Raw genomic sequence first — 24,764 nt, forward strand, 5'->3', positions numbered from 1 at the left:
TCCCGGAGTAGACTAGACCTATCGATCTACCCTTGCACTACAGAATCTTGGCATTTGCAGTTAGTGATCCTCCTGGGCATCCATAAAGTTTATCTAGATTTAAGTAACACATCATTTTTTGCTGTACCCAGTGTAGGTTCAACTCGAAGGTATAAACCAGCAGAAGTGAACGCTCCTAAGGTAATGTCAGAGATTAGTAGGTTATCTTGGAGCTTGGTTTAGCAAATTTATGTAAAGATTTGGGAAAGAAAAGGATCTCTGCCAAGTTTGTACCTTGCGTTTCAACTGACAATGGAAAGAATGTTGAGTTGAAATCGATCCTGGCTTTTTTCAACATCAAAACAGTTTCAACGGCATTTTGAAATTATTTAGCAGAGCTATTCCAGTAACTTTGGGGTGTCCCCTTGTATAACTCACTCTGTTTAAGAAACTTACTCACTATCCAAACTGATTCAGCATATCTTTCTCATAGTATGCTTGAATCAAGTCATTGACTTGATTGTTTAGTGACTTGTGTGCAGTTTAAATCCATCAAATGTAGTCCATGCAGGGTTAGGTGCGTCATTGATGATACACAGTCCAGATTGGCAAGGTAAACCTTTGTAAGGTTTCAGGATAGGTTTACAGCCAAGATGACAAACCAGAGATCTGACCTACTTGAAGTAGTTCAGTCCGGCCTTCACCATACAATACAATCAATTAAATACAACTCAATCAGGTCCCACATCCAACCAATCTGGATGAAATGTTAAATAGTGTTTAGATTATTTCACTCGTAATTTTAGAAATATTACATTCACTTTACTTTGCAAAATGTTCAAAGCATGATGGTTCAGTAATGACTTTCTCATTGAACCACACCATCAACAATGAATTGTGTTGTGTTTTTCTCAGTACATTATAATACACTATGACCTACTTGTTTCTCTGAAAGCGTAGATCTAGTTAGTTTCAGCATTCTGTATGTTAGTAATCTATCTCAAAAGAGATTAATAAGCCTTGAATAGTAATTTAATTAAAATTACCAGTCCAGTGATGGCATATTTAACAAAAGCCATAAGCTGAAGAAATAATAAAAATCTCAACAAAATGTAGCCTAACCTTTTGAATTACCACAGAAGTTTTAAACTTTCATTGGCTGGTTTAAACATTAATATGAACAAACAACTGAAAAACATGGACCTTTTAAATATCAAAACTCAATGTTACCACATCTCTAATTTAATATATGATAAACTTAGAAGGAAGTATAATTATCTTTGATTTATAGTAACTGGGTTGTTACTGGGAGACTAAGAATAGTCAATAGGTCCAAGATGGTGAATATTCACATAGTCAATAGGTCCAGTTTCAAGATGGTGAATATTCACATTGTGCAAAATTTTTATTTTGAAGATTTCACAACATAAATCAAGGTTGGAACTTTTTATAAAATTGTCAAGAAATTTCCAACTCATTTCTCAACAACTCTTTTGATTACAAGATAGTGGCCATTCAAGTGTTTTTAAAGTGCAGTATACTACAATAGGTATGTGAATATGACTACACACATAATTTCGGATTAATTGTAACTATATCAAGTTCACATTTTTAAAAACAAATTTAAATGCTGATAACAATATTTGTTTTGTGTAGTTACAGATAGTTTTGTAACAGTTAAAATCGTTTAACATCTTTATGGAATACATTGTACAGTATTCTAAAATTTGAAGAGAGAGTAATCAATATTTATGTTCAGATGATTGCACTCCAGAGGGAAGCCGACCAAGACAGACCTCTTCAGAATGGATACTACGATTCCCCGCCACCTCTGCCAATGCGAAAATCTAGATCTCAAGGCACTTCATTAGCAGACGAAGATAGAACATCAAGAGGAGCTGATTCACTGATCTCAGAAACCAGAACCCACCTGACAGAAGATATAGAGATTAAGCCAGAAATTAAAGCATTTACTCCAGATTACGCAGTGGTTGAAAAAACTGTAATTGAGGCAAAACCAAAGACAGTTGTCGAAAAACCAATCCGTCCTCCTCCACCTAGTCGAAAGAAAAAGACAGCAGCTCAGCTGACAGCTTTGAAAAACCAAAGCATAAATTTTTTCTTTACATACCCCCGTAGGGCGATTAAGAAATCACTTCTCAAACAACAGTCCCCAGCACCCATCAGACCTGTGAGAAACTACAGTTCTATAGGGCCTTCTAGACCCCCTCGGCGAAACAGAGTGTTCAGGGAGCCTGTATACGAGGGGGAGTTCATACCTTTGAAGGCTGAAGATGATCCGGTTCAAGACCAAGAAGAACTGAAGAAAGAATACTTTGATAGTGAAAAAATTGATAGCATTTTATTAGAAACTGAAGCCGATGATAGTTTAAAAAAAAAATCTGATCAAGAAGAATTGCAAGAAAGAGATTTACAATCCGGTGATGTAATCGAAAAGATGAAAGGTCGCCCTTTACCTCCTCCACCTCGGCCACCAAGGAAAAATAAAGAAGACTTCCCAGATGCAGCTTATGATGATGATGAAGATTTGGACAGAGAAGCAAGTGAGGAAGTTGTAGTTGAGAGGATTGACATTCTTGTAGGGCACCCAGAACATGTACGAAGAGATACAGAAAAATCCTTAAGTCTACCACCTGATGATTTTGAACCTATCGATGAGTTTTGTGAAAGGGATTCAGAACAATTCTTAGAACTTGATGCTAGTGTAGCTACTCCAGAACCTATAGAGGAACCACCAGTTAAAGTGGAACGAAGAAAAAAATCGTTAAGCACAACACAAGTGGCACCAACTCCTGTTTATCCAGTTGAAGCAACAGTGTCAACACAAACAGATACTTTACCAGATGGCTTTTACGTTGAAGAGGAGCAACAGACAGAATATAGCAAGTCAGAAGAAACTCAGAGTAAAACCCCACAGCCTGAAGTGCAGAAGGAGGTTGAGGTTGAAAAAAAAGTTGAAACAATTATTGAACACAAAGTTGTAGTGATACCCACCCCAGAAACTGAAATACTGAAAGCTAGAAAGATTCATGTTTCTGAATTAGATGTTGAGAAACTCAATGTTACAGAGCTCCAGGCTCAGAAAATCACTGTTTCTGATATTGATGGGGTATCAATGCAAGTCACTGAATTGACAAGTAAATCCGGACACTTGGTTGTAAGTGGGATTGATCTTCCTTCTTCTTTTTTGGAAGCACTAATCCCTCCACCACCACCAGCACCAATCATCCAAATACAGTCAGCAACACAGACACCACCAGAGATGACAGATTCTCAAACAAACACCACACCACAAGAGGAGTTGCCACCTCGATTTATAGTCCAACCTGTAGAGATTGCACCAAATCCATCTGCTCAGCCACAACCTTTACAATCACCAAGTCCGGTTCAACAACCAATTTTAATACCACAGCTTATTCAATCACAACCACTTCTGTCACAATTAACTCAACCAGGACTTTACATTCAAACCCAGCAACCGGTTGACTCTCAACCAACGCCTCTTCCAACACCATCTCCTCCACAAAAGAGGCCATCTCCTCCTCCTTCAATTGTTATCCAATCACCACAAGGTCAATCATCTCCTGCTTATGTTCCCGGGTTGATCCCCTCATCCCCACCCCCCAGATCACCCCCGAGAACAAGATCTCATGGACACGATTCCGAAGAGGAACTCAGAATGTTGCCTCGTCGGAGAAGGCACCACTCACACAAGCATTCTACGCAATATTCCAGTGATGAGGAAGACGAAGAAGAGTTTCCAAGTTTTCCAATCGCTCGCAGGACACACCAGCGTGAGCAGAACTCTGCAGAGTTGATCCGACAACTGGTCAGCATCTGGCAGGCCTCATTTATGAGAGGAGTCAACCATGTCGTTGAGGGATTGAACACCGCATTCCCCGAGGGTGAGAAGAGGAAGGACGCACAAACAGCTGCTTGCATCATCCTTGTCCTATTCGCTGGGCTGATAATGCTTGGTTGGGGAACAGACAGGACAGTACACCATCACCACTGGGATTTCTTACCCCCAAACCCCTGATCTTATATTATTTCTTCTCCATTATTTATTTCATTCATTTCAACACGTTTTTAATTTATAATACAATTTACCTGTTTATATATAAAGTGTAAGAGAAGCTTGTAAATAAATAGTATGTTGTGATTGTTTTTTTTATAAATCTTTATTTTATTTACATGAAAGTCCTTGTTTTAAAACAAATAAAAACTGTAATGATACCCTTCAGGGATTAAAACATTTATATTTCCAAAAATTCAAAAGGAAATAGTTTAAACTACATGGTAAAAACTTAACTACTAAAATATATCATCATATATCACTGATTCTCTTTTATCCTTATGACTTCCTTTCTGCGATCGATTTGAAGCTGGAACAAAAAACAAATCATACAATTGAATTTATATAAAATAAAAAAAATGTAAAATGCTACAAACTAAACTAGTAAAAACAAGTGGAAGCAAGAAAAATGAGACTACTATCCAGTGATAACTACTACTTTATTTTCTTGTCTTTATCTTGATTCTATTTATGGGAATACATATAAAAGACATCAGAGGAATAGAAGAATTTTAATAGAAACCATTTTTACCTTAAACCACAGTACACAAAAAACTTATAATGGGTCTTTTTAAAGGCAGTACTTGTGTCTAGTGGCCCCAAGAGGTTTTTAGACTTTTGATCAAATATTGATTCAGAATTTATTTTACTTAGATAACCACTTGTAAAACTGTAAAGATTCTGCTGGTTCATTTCCTTACGCTACATGACTAATATTATTAGAACCATATCATATATATATATATATATATATATATATATATATATATATATATATATATATATATATATATATATATAATAGGAGAAAATATATTATTAGAAACTGTTGAATATTAAAATCTTGGTTTATTTTTTATTTTATGCAGTTTGGACTGGTAACTAATTAAAAGTACATAAAGGTGATTTCTGTTTGTAGAAATCCAAAGATCAAAACATTTGACTTAACCTTTGTTTTTTGTTATAACAATGATCAATTACATATTCTTAAGTTTCATTAATTCCATAAACATTTTAATTAAGGTTAAATTATTTATTCTATTGTTAATTATTATACTTTTATTTGCCAAACTTAATATTTCATAACAATAATAGGATTATAAATTATTTTAGCAATGGTTTAGGTTAAGATGGCTGTATAGGGTGAGGCAGACCACCCATCCAGGATATATAGCGGCTGATCAAGAAACTTACTTCTTTATTTTAACAAAAAACCCATATTTTCACCCTAAAGAATATAGAAAAATAATTTTTAACACATAAAAATACCCTAAAATGGTACTGGGAGGATGGGGATAACGATAATTTTTGAAAGATTTTCAAATATAAAGATGTTTTGTATTTCAACTTTGGCTTTATCTTGGATGGTTGAAAATGGCACCAAAAATAATAATCCAGAAGCAAAATAAATTAAAACTTGTTTTTTGTTAATGATAAATGAATAGAGAAACATCTAACTGAAAAACTGAGAGTAATAACTAAAATACTGAATTGGCGATATGCCAACGGATGGTCTGGAGGGGAAAAATGAGTACCATTGCAATATCGGTTGGTTCTAATAGGTTAACAAAATATTATATAGTACAGACCAAGTCCCACACACTGATCTCACACTGTTGAACATGATAAAATCTTAGCCCATCCAGATCTAGTTTGGCCCTTAACATTACAAAATATATTATACTTACTTATTTTGGCATTAGAATATGCTAACAAATTTTTCAACATGACCAATATTTTTTAAGAAACAAGACTTTTACGACCCGCACAAAGTTTATTAGCTATGAATCAATACTCACACAGTCTTATTTTTAAAGGTTACAATCAATATTGGATTGTAGTTTGATTTCGATTTTTAATCCATAACTGAATATAGGATTCAATTTGAGTTCAGTATAAGAATCAAGAATGTTATCGCCATTAATCTTTTTACAAGACATGGCCATTATCAGTATTTAAACTGAAAACTATAGTAGTAACTACAGTATAACTAATACTTTATTCATGCACGTGAAAAAGCATAAAGTGCTATAAAAACGAACAACATACAGTTCTTGTTTTAAGAACATGTGATATTTGGGAAAATATTGAGACACGTACCAAGAGACGACCATGCAATGGAAGAAGTTGCATCATTGGTGGGGTTAATTATAGGCTGCCGTCGAGCCAAGGTGACCTTGAGCTGGATATTGGAGACGATGCTGCCATTGATCTATTCAAAAGAAAACAAAAAATATAAATAACTAAAATATATAGCGGCCTACTTTCATCTGTTACTCACTGTCTAGCTTGCTTAACCTGAACTACAGATTATTTCATGTTTACTGTTCTATTTCAAACCTTCTTCTATTCTATTATTACTTTATAGATTTTTGACACAGAAATGTAATGATAAATAATCATAACTGCGTTAATTTAATATAAATCTATATAGGGTTGACTTAATCAGGACTAATAGAAAAAACTAGAAAACTGATTCTGAAGCTAGAAAAATTAAATTTGCAAACTAATTAATTGAGTCCTTGAATAAATCTGACCAATACTTTATCATACTATAAAGTATACTTGATTTAGGGCTTCCTAACTTAAAAAATGTTATCAAGTCCCAAAATTTTAAATACAATTGGAACACTACAACACAGAGTATTTTATTCCTAAGTCTTAAGATGGCCCTATTTGTTTAGTAAAATAAAATTACTTTGATAATAATTGATAAATTTCGATTTTATAAATTCCTATATAAATAAGTTGATTGTATAAACCAATTTTATCTCTATAAAACACTACCAGATATTTAATAAAAATATCTAGAAGTGTTTAAATTAGAAAGTTTGAATGAAGGCAATTTTCTTCCAAAATATTATTATATACAGTACTATTAACTTTGCGTTATAAATTTAAACAATACTTTATAATTATAAATTACTGTTGATTGGATGGAAATGAAATGAAAACAGAAGAGGGGGGTTGTAGTAGCAATGAATAAATTTCATTACATTTTGAACACCTATTATTCTTTCACATTTTATTCCACTAATACTAATTACTTTAACAGCCCAATTATGTTTTTACTTGCTTCAATTATGTCAGTGCTTCTGCATAGCATAGAAATTTATTCGGAAAAATTAAGGTTTTCTGCTGTTTAATATAAAATTAATCATAATTATTTTTTGTTGACTAACACAGACGGTATATCCATACTGAAAATTTATATACTGTATTCCACTATAAAACTAGGCTATATACATTTTCAGTGAACATTTAGAAAGCACAATGATTTTGTAAAATTAGACATGACAAATTATTAGATGGTGATTGATAACGCTCTCAATATTCAGTAGGAAACAATTTTAAAACTAAACTCATGGAAAACTTAATGTTTTACTCGTGAAATTAAAAAGGCACTGCTTAAAACTATTAAATAGCAAGTGTTTTAAAATTAACAAACAGCAGATCTATTCAACTTGGTACCCATGAGAGCCAGGATTAATTTGATTATCCTTATTAATATTAAGAACTTAATTTCTATGATTCCCAGTTGGCACATTTTAAGAAGATTCTTCTTCATTAATTTGACTAGGCCTGTAACTAAAATCTCTACTTTCAGTAGTCTATAAATTATTCTTCAATAATGAATAAATTAAACATAAACTGGCACACAATTTAACAAAACATTACCCATCACTTTTCAGTAATCCAATCAACAACAGTTGGCTAAACAACCTCTTCAATACAGAGTTAGAGTAACGAAAAAAATGCCAACACAATCTATCATAGTAGAGCAAGGTTATTGGACAAAAGGGCAAAACAGTAAACCATATAGCTATTAAATGGGTTGTTAATCTTCCCTATGAAAAGCAAAAATTGCATTGATTACTCCACAGTGGGTTAAGGAATAATTTATTTGGGTTGAGAGAGTAGTAGAATTTCGGACGAGTCCTTGTAATAACATTTCAGATAACATATTTTTGTAATAGTGAAGTCAAAAAGACCACTATCTAAACGTGATAATTAAAAAACATAAAGAAAGTACGAATAAAGGGCATGTGAAAAAGTCTAAAATTACCCTACACTGTTGATATAAAAATCATCACATAAAATGGGATGAAGCCAACAAAATACACCATAGACTTTTTTCAAATGCAAACTTATTGAGGCTTCATACATAAAATTAGCAGACCAACCGCTAAGTAAACTATAGGTTGAATTTAAGCAATTATAGTTACCAATATAAAAAAAAGAATTTACTAAGAAACAATACTTTAACGATCAAACTAACCTCAACCAATACAATTCATACACACTCCATGAAACCCAGATCTAAATCTAGGACCACAACATAAGGCAGGAGGTGGTTGGTTGCCTTTACCCCTCATTTTCAGACCATTGCTTTACACGTCTCACATGCTGTTTATGCTCTTGACTTCTGTGTAAAGTTTTTGCGTTAATTTTCTTCAGTATGGACTAAAACATGTTGGTGTACCAGTTACGTATTATAACACATTTGATTTAGTGTCAGTTCATTGCCACACTTATTACTTTATAAGTGCATGTTATATATTAGTTTTATACACCTGAGGAACAAGGCAGATTTAAATTGTCAAAACATGGTGTTATACTTTTTTGTGACAAATAAGTCAAATAAGCAAATGTCTGAAATTTTTTTATCCTTTCAAACCATCCATCATCAATTATAAACTTTAGACAAAGAGTATTTGGGTTTTTTCAATTTACTGTTCAAAGCTTAATACAGTTGAAATTGTATGAGATTGCATGGAATCTATTCCTTATGTACTTAATCAAAACAATTTTAATTTTTTAGGGACAAAATCTTTTAAGTTTTATCAGTACCTGAGCAATACGAACAGAATTAACTTCACCAATTTTAGTAGACATCGACATAACAGAACTCCTCAATTAATTGACACATCAAACAAAGCACTGTATCAAATCTGGTTAACTACCTACATTACACGCCTCTAAGGTATCAATCAACAATGAATAGAATGAATAGCTTGTACTTGCTTGCAACTGTTGCCTATCATCTCAGCCAATTCCTAACAATTATGTAGTAAACTTTTTATTCCAATATCTCATTAAAAGATTTTGGGATTCCAAGGCTTATTTCCAACATTTCAAAAAATTCAAATATAATTCAACAAATTTTTCAGTATTTTAGGGCTTGCAGGAACCCAGTGCATAATGTAACAAAGAATTGAGAAGCAATTCTATGAAATTAGTTGTGGGGCTATGCAGGTTGAAAGTCAGTACTAATCCTGACTATGACCTGTACAAAGGGAGAAGGTTAGGTTACAAGATTATGTAAAGGACAAAAACACAATCACAGCTTTAAAAAAAATGATACAGTTAAATTTTGCTTTATCACTTGTATGATAAATTATACTTTCGACTCCTTTTATTTGTGCTTTTGATTTAAATTAAGAAAATGTATCCAAAATTAATAAAAAGTTAATTTTGTTTTACAATTTTACAGATACATGTTAATAATTTGATTGTGAAAATGTTCAAGAAAAAATTTGTTTGAGTACTTTCATACTTTGCCAATGATCATTAGATTTGATTGTTTGAGGAACAAGGGATATTCTATGAGGTGACCTACCATTAATCACTGAAGTCTCACGGGCCTTTTAAATATCCCTGAAGTATACTATAAAGCTTACCAGTTTACAGTTTCAACAGTTCCATAAAACGCCCGATCAGGTATTCTTGAATGGAAATTTACCTCCCTTTTCCAAAATGCCATAACATTCCCTTACTAAGATAGTTAATTACATAACCTACAAAGCGGATCATCCATAAAAATGCAGACTCTATTGAAATCTTTTCTCAAATGCCCATGCCCCATGATCCTACTCAAAACCTGAGAAGATAACACTTCAAGAGATTAAGGTTTGGATACTGGAATGTCAAATATTGTTTCCATTAATTGAAAAGCTTGGTAGCCAATGCTGATTGACCAGTCACAGTTCACTGATGTTCTACTGTGTAAAATAACCAATAACACAATAGCCTATGTCTTTGGGAGTTCCATTCATAGCAAATAAACTGTACATACCTCAGCAATTGCAGTATCAGCGGCTTCCGTTTTATCAAAAGTGACAAAACCTCGACTGAAACAGAAAAACATTTTAATATTATTTTTCTTTTTTGAACTTCTATTACCAATCAATCTAACTTCTAACAATAATACTAAATGTCCTAGATCTTTGTCAATACGCAATACACTCACAGGTATCTTAACTCACCTATGCTCTAAATATTTCTTGAAGTTCTACCTATGCTTTATCAAAACTAAGTACCGTACTTACATTTATAAGCTCTTAGAGTACAGCAAAATGTAATTATTATCAACAGAACCCAGTGATGATTTTATCCACACTTCAGTATATACAACAATTGCATGGGGTTAGATTTAAAATATCTAAATTCAAAATATGTAAGTAATTAATCCCTTAACCATAGAGTTTTCGTGCTCCTGCCATGCCCTTATAAATAAGGGATTTAGTTTGCTGCTTCCTGAAGTTTTCAACAATTTTGAAACCACTAGGCCTAAATAAATATAAAAATAATTTAAATTTACAACTTACTAGTATTTTATCTATTCGAATATCATGCCAAAATGTTTTGAGATGTTTGTGATATAAAGCATAATTAAAGATGTGTCCTGCAACTGTGTATAACATGTACTCTGTCATAGTTGTCTGGAAAACCACCAAGAAGCAGTACAAACTATCCCTCTCATAGAATTAGCGATAGTTTACTCACTATACAAGGTATGTTCTAAAAGTAACAGGAATTTTCATGTCTTGAAACAAATATTTTGTTATTTGTCTACATTAATGATGTCACCTTCAAAATAGTTCTCATTAGGTATTATCTTCCAATCCTTAAAACACTACAATATCCTTTAGCTCTTTCATCGATGTATTTTAATGTCATCTATGCTATTGTACTCTTTAAGGTTATCTTTTTTAAAAAAAAAAAGAAAAAAGTCTCATGGCACCATATCTGGAGAATAATGAGACTGGGGCATCATTATGTACTGTTTTTATGTTATTTTTTTAAGTTATATTTTTTATCAAAAATTCACAAGCAAGCACTGAAGTGTGAGCAGATGCATTGTAATGGTGCAAAAGCCATGAATTGTTTTGCCACATATCCAGGTGTTTTTTTATGGATTGCTTCATGCAAACGGTGTTGAACTTGCAGTAGTACTCCTTATTAACCGTTTGGCGTTGTGACAAGAATTCATGATGTACTAAACCATTAAAATCGAAAAACACAGCATAACCTTCACATTTGACTCACTTGTAGATAATTTTTCGGTCTTGACGATCCAGGATGCCTCCTTTGGGATTATTGAGCCTTAGTTTCAATGTCATACCCGTAAACCCATGTCTCGTCACCTGTTATAATGGGTTTCAGTAATTCTGCATCGTTGTTAACTTAAATGAGTGATTTCTCATCAACTTCCTTCGTCACTGATTTGTTCAAACTAACAATTTTAGAACACATTTTGCTACTACATGTTTTTATATCCAAAACATTAACCCTCGGGAAGTCGCACGTGTGGTCGAAAGCACCGAGGGAAAATTATTTTTTTGTGTGTGGCTAGCCTGGCTGTCAGATTGGCTTGGCGCTCCTGCTACTCTACCCCCACTACCTTGCCCTCATCCCTCGCCACCAGCCTTTATGTTAGTTGCCCCTGACCCATGGTGAGAGCTGCTTCAGTGACCTCACGGTGCTTTTGACCACGGTGCGACGAACTGTGTAATTTTATCGAGGTGCTTTCCACCGCGCACGACCACTGGCATCTATGATTTTTACAATTAAGTTGAATTTTGTAAATAATGAACCAAAGAGAGGTAGATAGGCTAGCTAAAATACTTGAAAGAGTTGAAAAAGAAGAATGAAGGAACGCTCAGCTTGAAAGAGGGCAAGAACGAGTGAGGAAAAGACTATTTGACGAGATCGACAACGACCAAATTGACGAGCATGTGGATTATTTTTCTGAAAACGATAATGAGGAAGATGCTGTCCAAGCGAGTGAACTTGAAAGTGGAAGTGAGGAGTCTGCTAGTGATTTGGACGAACAAGCTCTTGGAACTGACCATCCTGTGCCCACTGAAGTTCCAATGCCACAGTTTACTGGAAAAGATAACGAAACAAAATGGAACATGCATAAGACTTATTATCGTGGACGAACCCGAAGCCATAACATTGTTATTCATTTGCCGGGACCATTAAGTGACGCAAAGCAGGTTTCGAATCCTTTTGAAGCATGGCAGCTTTATTTTACAGATAGTACGTTGGACAAAATAGTTGAATTCACAAAATTTGTGGATAATTAATAGGAGAAAAAACTTCATAAGACCACGTGATGCAGCTGATATCAATAGGGCAGAAGTAAAAGCAGTGATAGGCCTTTGTACTTGGCCGGAGTATTAAAGGCATCTCACACAAACCTAAAGCAAATAAATTTACAATACCTAAGCCAACAATATCTTTTTACACTAGAACATATAATTTTAACGCACCAAAGATTTTTAACCAAATACCTGATTATATTAAATATTCATACAACAAAAATATTTTTTTGAATAGACTAAAATCATGGCTCTTTCATTTGGAAGATATTGAGTTTTTGTTTAATATTATACAATAACTTACTTATTCAGATGATCAGTGTTTATCAGTAATGTATGGTTAATATTTGTATGTAAATATTTATTTATTGTTAATACAGTTGTGAAGTCAATATTTTTGTTTTTATTATGTATCTGTAGTCTATGTTCTGCTTCCTCGTGGATGGTGGTACGGGAAGTCAGGTGTTGTTATTTTCTCTTGTTGCAAGTTGCATTTGTTTATTTTGTTAACTGTGGATAAACTTTTTGCTAAGGCACAACATGTTTGTTTTTTTGAGACTATCTTTGTCAATTTTCTTTAAAAAATAATTTTTTCTGAGTGCTATTGTTTTTTTTTGTAAGTACTGTAAAGGAACCTCTGAACAGGCTTGCCTTAGAGGCCCTAGATTTTCTTAAATTTCCTTCTTGTGTCAATATTTACCTACTGTAATATGTACATACTGTATATTGTAATAGTTAAGGCTGTTTTCAAGCAAAACTACTAAGTTAAGTAATAAAATAATGGTCAGCCTGACAAGAGAATTATTAAATGTTGAAATAAAAGTGTACATTTTGTTAAATGTTGAAATTTAAGAAAATAAAATTCTTTATTCTTTATTCTTTAAAGGATCTTAACACCAAAGAAGGAACTGGTATTGAAATTTTTCGCACAACCATGTCTGAGCGGAGGTTTAGATTTTTGTTCACAGCGTTGCGTTTTGATGACTACAGGACACGAAAAGATAGACAAAAAAATGATAATTTTGCTGGATTCAGAGAGGTATTTGAAGAGTTTGTCGACAAGTGCAAAAAATACTACTTTCTGAGCGAGTACGTGACAGTTGACGAAATGCTGGATGCATTTCGTGGAAAGTGCTCGTTTCGTCAATACATTGCAAATAAGCCTGCTAAATACAGCACATTTTAGCAAAAATTATGTGTATTAAAACTTGCACAGAAAATTAAATGTACAATAAAAATTACATTTCAATAAAAATATTTAACAATGGTCAATTTTAACAATCAAACAAATTGATAAATTATGTCAAGAAAGCATTTTATAGGATTTATCTTCTTGATTGCTCTTCATGTCATTAAAAATCCCATTACACCATATTAAATTGGCAGCAATCAAACAATACCAACTGAAATCACTCAATGTTTTGATTTTGATTATTTAAACAGTATACTTCATGTTATACGTCATAATCAAGCAATTAGAAAGAGTTTTTTTTAACTTAGAGATATCTTAGTTATCATATAAAGAATCTAAAAAGTCAAAACATGTCTTTAAAGTCATAATACTGTTTGGATACAAAAGGATCTTACTTTTTCTCAATTTCCATTGAAATATTGACAATGTTGCCACATGATTGGAATGTTTTTCTTAAAAAGTCCTCATTGATTTTCAATCCATGGACAAAAATTGTGTTTCCAGATCGTGGTTTCTCAGGTCTGCCTTCCTCTCTAGGTTTATCTGTAAGACCCCTCTCTTCTCTATCACGTGCACTGACAAAACTTTCATAAAGATCCTAAAAATAAATTACAGTATAAACAACATGAAAATCCTCACTGTATATTACATGTAAAATTATTATTGATAATTGCCACCTTTCATTAAATTATATTAATGTAAGAGATTTGATTGTTAGATGCCAAATGAGACTTAATTTACTATTACTTAACTATTACAAATATGTTGATAATATTTTATAGTACTGAAATACTATTGTGTTTAAAAAAAAATTACACCAATACCAACATCATTTAAATATGTTAACATGAATCTTTTTAGTTATATACGATATATCGTATATAACTAAAAAGATTCATGTTAACACATTTAAATGATGTTGGTATTGGTGTAATTCAAACGTTATTCATAGAACAGTGTTGGTATATAACACTGCTGTATGAATAACATTTGAATTAAACTGGTTAGTTATGTGTCGGGGAATTGAAACTTTGCACTTGTGCCTTTTGTGCACATGTGCCTCCTCTCCCCTAAAGTACGAAATTGTTTCCACTAAAACACACTCACTTTTCAGTACATATGTGAATATTGTTCAGTACAGTATACAATAAGTAAATTGAATCAATAAAATTAAACAAGCTTCACTCACTTACGTACAGTACTTTACTGCACACTACTCAGGATGATGGAAACAAAACCAATGACTGAACAACAAAAATGGTGTGGTGTTTGGTTATAGTTGTTGTTTAGTTATATACGATATATATATAGTAAAACCTCCTTAATCCGGCATTCTATAGTCCAGAATAGTCCATAATCTGGCATCAACAGCAACAGACAAAAATTATAGAATTGCCTTCGCAATGAACATTGTAAAGTGGCCAACTCGACAGCTACCACCAACATTCAAGAGCCACAAAGCGTCACGCTCTGAGCAGTAAACTTGAGTGGGCTAACCATCTTGATTGCTCTGCAAATTTCGGATACACTCGTCTCCCAGCATACACTTCACTCTACATCTACAGTACAGTGGAACACCAAACACCACACCATTTTTGTTGTTCAGTCATTGGTTTTGTTTCCATCATCCTGAGTAGTGTGCAGTAAAGTACTGTACGTAAGTGAGTGAAGCTTGTTTAATTTTATTGATTCAATTTACTTATTGTATACTGTACTGAACAATATTCATATATGTACTGAAAAGTGAGTGTGTTTTAGTGGAGACAATTTCGTACTTTAGGGGAGAGGAGGCACATGTGCACAAAAGGCACAAGTGCAAAGTTTCAATTCCCCGACACATAACTAACCAGTTTAATTCAAATGTTATTCATACAGCAGTGTTATATACCAACACTGTTCTATGAATAACGTTTGAACTAAACGGGTCGGGAACAAGTCGGAAAATTGAAACTTTCCACTTGTGCTTCTTGTCCACATGTGTCCCCCTCTTCCCTACTGTATGATTGCACTGTACAGTGCTATATTAGACTGCTTGATTACCTATTCTGTTGATACACTAGTTTTTTTTCTGTAAACATACTGTACCATGTTTTAAAAATTGGAAAAAAAATGACTTGATAACTCTTCCCTTTATACCAGAAGCATATGCCCTTATACATACTTATTGATCAATGAAAACATCAAAATCAATTCAGCACCAAATATTAATATAAGTTGGATTCCAAAACCAACATACATAATCATTTTCTTTATTAGTGGAACAGCATAATTCAATTGTGGAACCGTGAATAAATTAGACCGGGAGTGAATTTGAACGACTAGAACAGACTCATATTGACGGCAGAGAAATTTTAGTTGTACGATATACTTCCGTCATTGGGACAAAAATGTAACTATAACACTTGAAATGTCTTAGACCGGAGATAGATTACAAGTGCTGGTAGTAGACGCTTTTTGACCCAATGAGATCTTGAAAACCAACATATGTATATATTTTATAGATCAAGTAAATAAATTAGACTAGAAGTGAATTTAATCAGATGGACCTGATTCTTTTTGATCACAGTAACGTTTGAGTTACATATTTTCTTCATCGGAACAAATGGGTAAACTATAACTGTCACTTGAAAAATTTTTTATCAAAAGTAGATTAACACATTGGAGTCTGGCTCGCTATTTGCTGTTTTAATAGCCTGGTCTGCACAAACTATTGGGTTTTCAGATTTTTTCTTTAGAAAACTGTTAAATATTATGTATATGATATTATATTTTCTTGAAAGTTCTATCTTTCCTCTTTAAATTGATATGTAAAACTTTATTCCTATAAAATGTAATAAATTTTTAAAAAAATTTCAAAACTTACATTTTTTTAAGAAAAATAAAAACTCCCGCATGTCTTGTATTACTTGAAAATTAACTTTTGAATAAACAATATAAGTAATTTCAATTTTTTTAAAGGCATTTACTATATACATATTTACAAATAATTATTTTATTTGCCAAAATAATTCCAAATGCTAAAAAAATTATTGTTGTCGTAGACAGACTGACGACACGCCAGGCCACGTCAGTCGATAAACAAAAGCCTCAAGCGGGTATGACGTAGTAGCGCCTAGCGGAATTTTTCTGAACTAACCAACAAAGCTGGCTTTTTAATGCAGCAGACGGCACTCGAATATCACTCGGGCAACTCCGTATATCAATCGGCAAAGCTGTGCTCGAGTCACGCTCGAGCGCCGGCCGGGTGATTAAACAACGGCGCTCGAGTCTGGCTCGAGCGTAGACTCGAATGTGTTAAAAGAGCTGAAAGAAGACGCTTTAAGACTGAAGTTGGTTTCCATTGGTACATATTTTCTTGATCGGAGAACAACGCAAACTCTATAATAATATTGGAAATAAGAAAGTGAATTTAATTAAGGAGACGGAATTTGATTCTTTATAACCAAATTAGTGTATGGAGACATCTATGTAAAGGAAGTGTCCTGAACTCTGTATCAACGAAAAATGACTTTTCTCTACGTCATCAAGTTGTAAAAATTTCCATTAGAAATGCATTGCAGCAAATACATTTTATTTATTTAAAGAACCTGTCATAAAGTAATCAACTGCTCTATGTAAACATTATAATATTACAGCACAATCATGTGTTTAATTAATTTAAGTACCTTTTGAAAAGTATTGCTATTTATTTATAGTCTTGAGTAAGTATATATATATATATATATATATATATATATATATATATATATATAGTATAGAGTAAGCATAAAATTAACATGGACATTAACATAATATATATCTAAGATAAGCTTAAGTCCATTCATAAACTGCACAGAATGCTGTATATCATTATGCACTATATCACCATTACTATGCATTATATCATTAATTGCCACTCTTCAGTTTAAGGATTCCTCCACACTGGCCTAAAATAGTTCAATTGTTACTCAAATCGTTCGAGCAATTTAATAAATTATCATGGAATGTCGGAAGGAAATTCAAATAAAAACTGTTTCACTCTACGATTTCAGGGTCCATAAACACTAAAAAAACTTAACTCAAAAATGGATCAGGAGATTGGAATAGCTTTGAGTGACTATTAATTATCTCAGGAGCGTTTGAATCATAGGAAATCATACATGAATATAGTGTGTCCTGTTTTCAACAGGAAATTGTGTGCGAAGCAGCGGGTAACTGCTAGTATTTATGTAATAGGATAAGCCTACTTTACTAAAATTAGGCTTTTCCTCATTACTCAAAATGGAGGATTTTGGCCAACAAGATTTTGGCAAAACAAGATGGCCAAAGATCTGATAGAAAAATAATATCTACCTAACATAAATAGTCCATATATATTAATTTTAAAACACCAAATTTTGATATCAGTGCATTTAAGATCTATTTCAAAACATGTCTTGATATAATGAGACTTAAACAGTAGCAAACAGTTGTTTAAAACTTTAATTATGCTATAGACAATAAACCCTTTCGTAACTAATGGCATAATTTTATCACCTAAACATCAAAAACTTACATTGACTCTTGGCCGCAGAGTCTCAGATTCCTGGTCATCCAACTGCGTTGCAGAGAATGGTTGATACCCACTCACAGTTCTGTCGGTACCCGATAACTTTCTCTCCAAGCCCCTTGGTCGCTTGAAACCCGCTTGCTCAGGACGTTTTGGTGTCCGAGGAATTGCTGTTATAGCACCAGACTTCAACAGTTTTTTTGCTACCTCTTTCGCATTTTGAGCTTCCATTGGTCTTTTGGGTGTTGGTGTACGCTCTGGCTCAGGCCTAGGAGCTTTTAAAGCTTGAAGTGCTTTTTTCTGAAAATGATAAACAAATATTATAATGTATACAATTAGTGTAATTTACATTAAAAGATGAACCAATAAAAATTGTTGATTAGTTATTTTGGATACGATTTTAATGCAATTAACATATCTGTAAATAAGTCACTGGGGCTTTAGTTCTGAAACCTGAAGTGTTAAGTCTAGATAAAACAAATTTTGGAACTATTGACAAGGTCCAAGGTACCATACACATATATATATATATATATATATATATATATATATATATATATATATATACAGGGTGTCAATTAAGTCTGGAACCTCTTTTTTAATTTTTGAACCACAATAGAAAGAAACACCAAAGTTCACATGTGCTTACTGGTGATAGTAACGCACACATCTGCCCAATTACCGACCGGATAATCCCTTTGGGGGACGGTCCACAAGGAGTCAGACAAAATTCTTAAATAGCAGCATAGGTCAAGTTTGGTATCAAATTAAAGGTCTTACTTAGCAGAGTACAATGCCGCAAACCGGACTTCAAAAGATGAATTCATTCAGTAGTTATAGCTATTTGAATTTTAAAACAATTGAACAATGTAAATTATTAAGTATTACAAGTAAACACCAATTTTTAAGTACCTGTGATCAAAGTAAGTGTTCAAAATGTTCCCCTCCCATCATCTGACAATGTAGTAATCGAAGCCTGGAATCAATAATTATTACCAATAACACAACTACTGTTAGAATGTGAAAGTGGCAGATTGAGTCATACACAGCATCCACAGAAACTTAACGTTTGGGCAGGTATTACAGGAAATCAAATTATGGGCCCATTATTTATCAATGGTAATTTAAATGGTGAATTGTATCTAGCAATGCTCCAAAATGAGATAATTCCTGCACTACAAGCTGCTCTTGGTCGACAATTTCAAAGAATTTATTTCCAACAAGATGGCGCGCCACCACACTTTGCTCTCCTTGTTAGAGAATACTTGGATACAATATTCCTTCGCAGATGGATTGGAAGACATGGTGCAGTAGAGTGGCCTGCTCGTTCCCCTGATTTATCTCCGCTGGATTTTTTTCTTTGGGGATACCTCAAAGATAAAGTTTATCGTACTAAGCCTCGAGATTTGGCGCACCTAAGAAATCTCATAGTCCAAGAAGCTCAAGATATTCCTCGTGACTACCTTCAAAATGCAGCGGATGGCTTTTACAACCGCCTAGGACATTGCCAGACGATGGGAGGGGAACATTTTGAACACTTACTTTGATCACAGGTACTTAAAAATTGGTGTTTACTTGTAATACTTAATAATTTACATTGTTCAATTGTTTTAAAATTCAAATAGCTATAACTACTGAACGAATCCACCTTTTGAAGTCCGGTTTGTGACATTGTACTCTGCTAAGTAAGACCTTTAATTTGATATCAAACTTGACCTATGCTGCTATTTAAGAATTTTGTCTGACTCCTTGTGGACCGCCCCCAAAGGGATTATCCGGTCGGTAATTGGGCAGATGTATGCGTTACTATCACCAGTAAGCGCGTGTGAACTTTGGTATTTTTTTATATTGTGGTTTAAAAATTAAAAAAGAGGTTCCAGACTTAATTGACACCCACTTAGTTTTGTGGTTGTTACAAACATGGATTTAAACTAAACTATATGAAATATATTCACTTTCTACTATCTTAGGTGATTATTTTCACTGACAGTTTTATAAGAACATTTCATTATAATATGAATATGACACCAGCACATTTACCTAAATCACTCATGGGCATGTGAGGGCTGACCACCACAGATATCAGGAAGCCGAATTATCAGTTAGGACAGGATGTAACCTTTTTGCTAAAAAGGTAACCAGCCTGACTGTTGATCACCTACTGATGCAGCTGATAGTAAGCAGGAGCAGTGTTGCTAGATTTTAAAAACCAACTATCGTACCAACTTCGAAAAATTATCATACTTTTGAGTAAAAATATCGTACCATGCATATTATATAGAAAATTAAATTATGTTACATAATAAATTACACTTACCTTTTAGTTTGTTTTATTCCGGATTAGGAATGCACCAATATAAGTTTGTTTATTTCTTTAAAGGGGAAAACACACATCACAAAAAAGTTTATTTATATGCAGGGTAAATACGATAACATTAACATTCTAAATAAATAACATAAATAAAATAAAGGTGGTAAATCTAAAAAAAAATATTTCACTGTCATCTATATCGACTCCTTCCACTATTGGTTCACTGTCACCGCTCATGCCACTGGTTCCAGAAGCGTCTCTATCTTGCTCTTTGTATAAATTGGAAGCGGTCATTTTTGAAAGCATTTCCTTAGATGGATTAAATGAAGGACATCCTCCTTGAAACTTGATTCCTTAACTTGCCAACAATGTTTTCTCAATTGTTTCTGTTAGAAGTTTATTCCTAGATTTAGTTTTAACGTTGTTGATCTTGCTAAACACCCTTTCACAGTCAGCGTTGGAATGTGGCAAAGACAATGCTTCTAAAGCAAACTTAGGCAGGATTTTGAATTCCAATTCTCATAAGTTATTCTTGTAGTCTAATAGTTTAGACCAGAATGTATCATCATTTGATTGAGGCGTGACTTCAAAATCCTTTGGCAAACTGTCTTTCAAAACGGAAATTTTCCTCCATTTGTCATCTAGATCTTGAAAATTATTTCTGTAAGATGATGATACTCGTGGTAGAGAGAGAATTAGATGCATGATACTTGGATTAGTTTTCCTGTATTCAGACGACAAAGCATTTCTTTGACTTAAAGCAGGCATGACAGACAAAAGGTAGTTCCCAGACTACGCGAACCGAACCGTAAGATCAAGGTTTTGAACACGTTTATTTTGTATTTACATAGAGTAAGAACTGGTTTAGAGTATTATGCAAATTCTTTAACAGAGATAAAGGGGAAATAATATTTTACTAAAGCTTAGTATAGATCTTGAATAATTTTGTTATTAAACGATAATTTTTTTAAGATTAAAACTTTTTATGGAAATTATCGTACTTTCGCAGTACGATAATAGTTAACTATCGTATATCGTACCAGTGCATGAAATTATCGTACTTTTACGATAATTATCGTACCTCTGGCAACACTGAGCAGGAGACTAGAATGGGTGGGTAGTGGCGGAGTGTTTGACCGAGTGTGTAGGTGCAAGGTTCAGGTGAAGAGTCAACACTATATCAGCACGTTGTATATTATTGCTGTGTTGATAAATTATTATTATAGAATAAATTAGTAGTTAAGGAGGGAGTGGGTATCAGAAATTTGAGGGCCAATTAATTTCTGAATTCAAATATGTAGACGCTTTTGAGCATGATAAGGGATTAGTGTAGTGTTGGTGGGAAGACTTTAATAAGTGGCCTAAACTCGTTATTCGGTATTATCAAACTTCAATACGTAAAAATCATACACAATAAGAGTTATAATAAATTACCGAAACAAGAAGAATCTTGTACATTACAATTTTAAAACATTAATTTAACACTAACGTTACAAAACAACATTACCAACTATGGCCTAGATTTAGAAATCAAAGAAACCTTACAATATTTATAACTTGCCCGGCTTAATATTAACGAGTAACCGCTTTTGTGAGATGGAGGAAAGAATTCTCCCCATAGGCTACCAGGAGCCAAACCCACATGTTGAAGACACAAACAAATCTCGTCATTTTTGAGAAATATCTCAAATATTTTCCTCTTATTCATCGCCATTTTCAACATCTCAAAATATTAGTTACTTCTTGCTGTTTATTGTTTACATTAAATCTACTACAGTGGAGTCCCGCTAATCCGAACGTCGGTTAATCCGAACAGGTCCAGGAGGAATTATTTATAACGATAATGAACAGTTATAGGAACTAATGGCTTAAAAAATGAAAATGGGTGCATCATTTCGTACATAAACAAAGAAAACTTTAATTAAATAGACATACAGTATTTTATTAAGACAAATTGTGTACGGTACAGTGCATAAATAATGAAGTTAAATACAGTACCAAATTGAAACTTATAGGTTAAGTATGAGTTATATTACTGTATTAAGAAGTGAAATCAAACAAAAATTGGACGTACAGTACTGATATTATTATTGAGTATAATATTAATTGTTAAAAGACATAAATTCAGTTATTGTCTTCTGTCGCATTGAAGAGAGTTTATTGGATGACTCACATTGCTTAACAATAGAAATCTCACACTAAATACGCTAAATGTGCTTAGTATTCGCAAACACGTCAAGAAATACAATGCAACAGTCATAAAATATGTTTTAATAAACAATGTTGATAATTATATAACAAAATAGTCCCATTCTCAAGTTTAAAACAGTATTTTTCTGTAATTCTGGCTAATCCGAACAATCACATAATCCGAATAGGGCTCGGTCCCAATTAGGTCGGATTAACGGGACTCTACTGTATACCTAATAAGTTGAAATCATATGCTAAGTTAAATAAATTTAAATATTGAATTATTCCTTTGGATAAAAACATCAAACTATTCGATAAAGAAAACCGAATAACAAGTGTAAGCCGCTTATTTAAGTCTACCCGTGTCGGTGTATCTTATCGTATTTCTGTCTGGTTTAATATAAAGAATTTACTAAACTATTACGATTTACACTGTATTAGTTCTGTTCACTGTTTCTATAGAAATATATAATCATCAAATATGGCAAGAGAATTGGTATAGTTTAGATCTAGGGTATGGTCAGGGTAGACTTTAATAAACAGCCTACACTCGTTATTTGGTTGTTTTATCAAATGGTTCGTCTTTTTCCAAGTTATAAATAGGCCTATTGTAAGGTTTCTTTGATACTAAGTCTAGGGCATAGTCGGTTTTGTTGTTTTGTAATGTTAGTGTTAACTTTATATTTGTAAAATTGTAATGTACAAGATTCTTCTTGTTACAGTAATTTATTAAAACTATTGTGTACAATTTTTACATATCAAAGTTGAATAATATATCAAATTGTTCAATACAAAAAATCGAATAACGAGAGTAGGCCACTTATTAAAGTCTCCCGGTATGGTCGTTTCACAGCTTCTTTACAAAATCATACACGAGTTGCCAGCTTAATCCTATACAATATCTTATAAAATTCAAAGTTGGCACTAAATGCGTTAATTAAATTATGGTTATGAAAATTATTGTTGTACTTACCTTTCTTTTCAGTTTTTGGTATTTAGCTTGCAACATCAATTCTTCTTCAGTTAAGTTAGTAGGAAAATGAAGATAAACCATTTCTTATTTTTACCAGTTTCTCTACTATATTAGTTGAAATATTTTCTGAAAAACAGTAAAACGCTTGCTAAATCAAAAATTAGAATCTGATGAGATCCTACACTAGGGTATTTCTCTTAAATTTCACCTCACAGTCTCAGTCTTTTGTCATACTGATCCTTTAATACAATGAAAGTTAGAACTACTTTATACTTCCCTGAACTAAAACTGACAATATAAAATACAGTTACATTCAACAATCTTTTGTTTTAATAACAATCCAGGTGTTTGGTCAACGGTCAACTGTCAACTACAACCTTTCAGTCAGATTTTTATCTTTTTGGGCTCTGTATTTATAACATGAAACCACACGTACGTAATCTTGTACATTATATTGATATTAGTAACCAGTATCTTGGAATGACCATCTAACCAGTAGTCTCATTTTTTACACTTCAACAGCTGAAATCCTATAAATAATTTATAAAGAAATTATTTTATTTTTGACCATGTTATATATCTTATATTTGTAAGTTCAAATCTTTATTTTTTGTCTGATAGAATTTTTCAAGTTGTGTTCCGAGATACACATCGTAATGATCCGTGAAAGGCTGGTAAATGTGGTTGACAACCACATCCTAAATTTTATGGTATTAACTAGCGATTTATTAAAGATTGGCAGAAACACCCGAAGGTTACGGGTGATCCAAGTTCAAACCAACAGTCCCAGTATTAATGGTGAATGAAAATTTTGGTAATGAAAATTTTATGTGTGGGAATGATAAGGATGCTGTTCTTCAAATAATATAAAGTAATAAGTTTATGTTAGTGTAAATAATTCACATAACATAGCTACGGAGAGGCGGTTTGATTCAATACGAATGTTGAGTTCTGCTCCATTTTACCCTTCGCTTTGTTTAGTATTTGTAATCTAACGCTTTGACAGACTTGACTCCTGGAATCAGGAGTCCACATCCGTCTGAAGAGATCTAACTATCATTGTGCATCTGACGAGGCAATGAGAATCTTTTTCCAAATCAATGTTAAC

At 33.1% G+C, this 24,764-nt stretch overlaps 2 protein-coding genes across 4 annotated transcripts in view; one reads left to right on the top strand and one right to left on the bottom strand.

The window, feature by feature from the left end:
• Positions 1 to 4,178, top strand: part of LOC124368295 (titin) — a 53,942-nt gene extending 49,764 nt beyond the window's left edge. For all 3 annotated transcript variants that reach the window (XM_046825582.1, XM_046825571.1, XM_046825574.1), the window contains one exon: positions 1,739 to 4,178. In XM_046825582.1, coding sequence (XP_046681538.1) covers positions 1,739 to 4,039 — 2,301 coding nt within the window. In that variant the 3' untranslated portion in view covers positions 4,040 to 4,178. The remainder of the gene's footprint in view (positions 1 to 1,738) is intronic.
• A 50-nt stretch (positions 4,179 to 4,228) lies between these two features.
• Positions 4,229 to 24,053, bottom strand: LOC124368326 (negative elongation factor E). The gene is made up of 6 exons (XM_046825604.1): positions 23,657 to 24,053; positions 18,189 to 18,482; positions 14,050 to 14,252; positions 10,152 to 10,206; positions 6,176 to 6,287; positions 4,229 to 4,385 (listed from the first exon to the last, which is right to left on the bottom strand). The coding sequence occupies exons 1-6, from the start codon at positions 23,735 to 23,737 to the stop codon at positions 4,315 to 4,317; spliced, it is 816 nt and encodes a 271-aa protein (XP_046681560.1). The 5' UTR covers positions 23,738 to 24,053; the 3' UTR covers positions 4,229 to 4,314.
• Positions 24,054 to 24,764: the final 711 nt, after the last annotated feature.

This window comes from Homalodisca vitripennis, chromosome 1, assembly GCF_021130785.1.
Source record: "Homalodisca vitripennis isolate AUS2020 chromosome 1, UT_GWSS_2.1, whole genome shotgun sequence".
In the NCBI taxonomy this organism is placed as follows: domain Eukaryota; kingdom Metazoa; phylum Arthropoda; class Insecta; order Hemiptera; family Cicadellidae; genus Homalodisca; species Homalodisca vitripennis.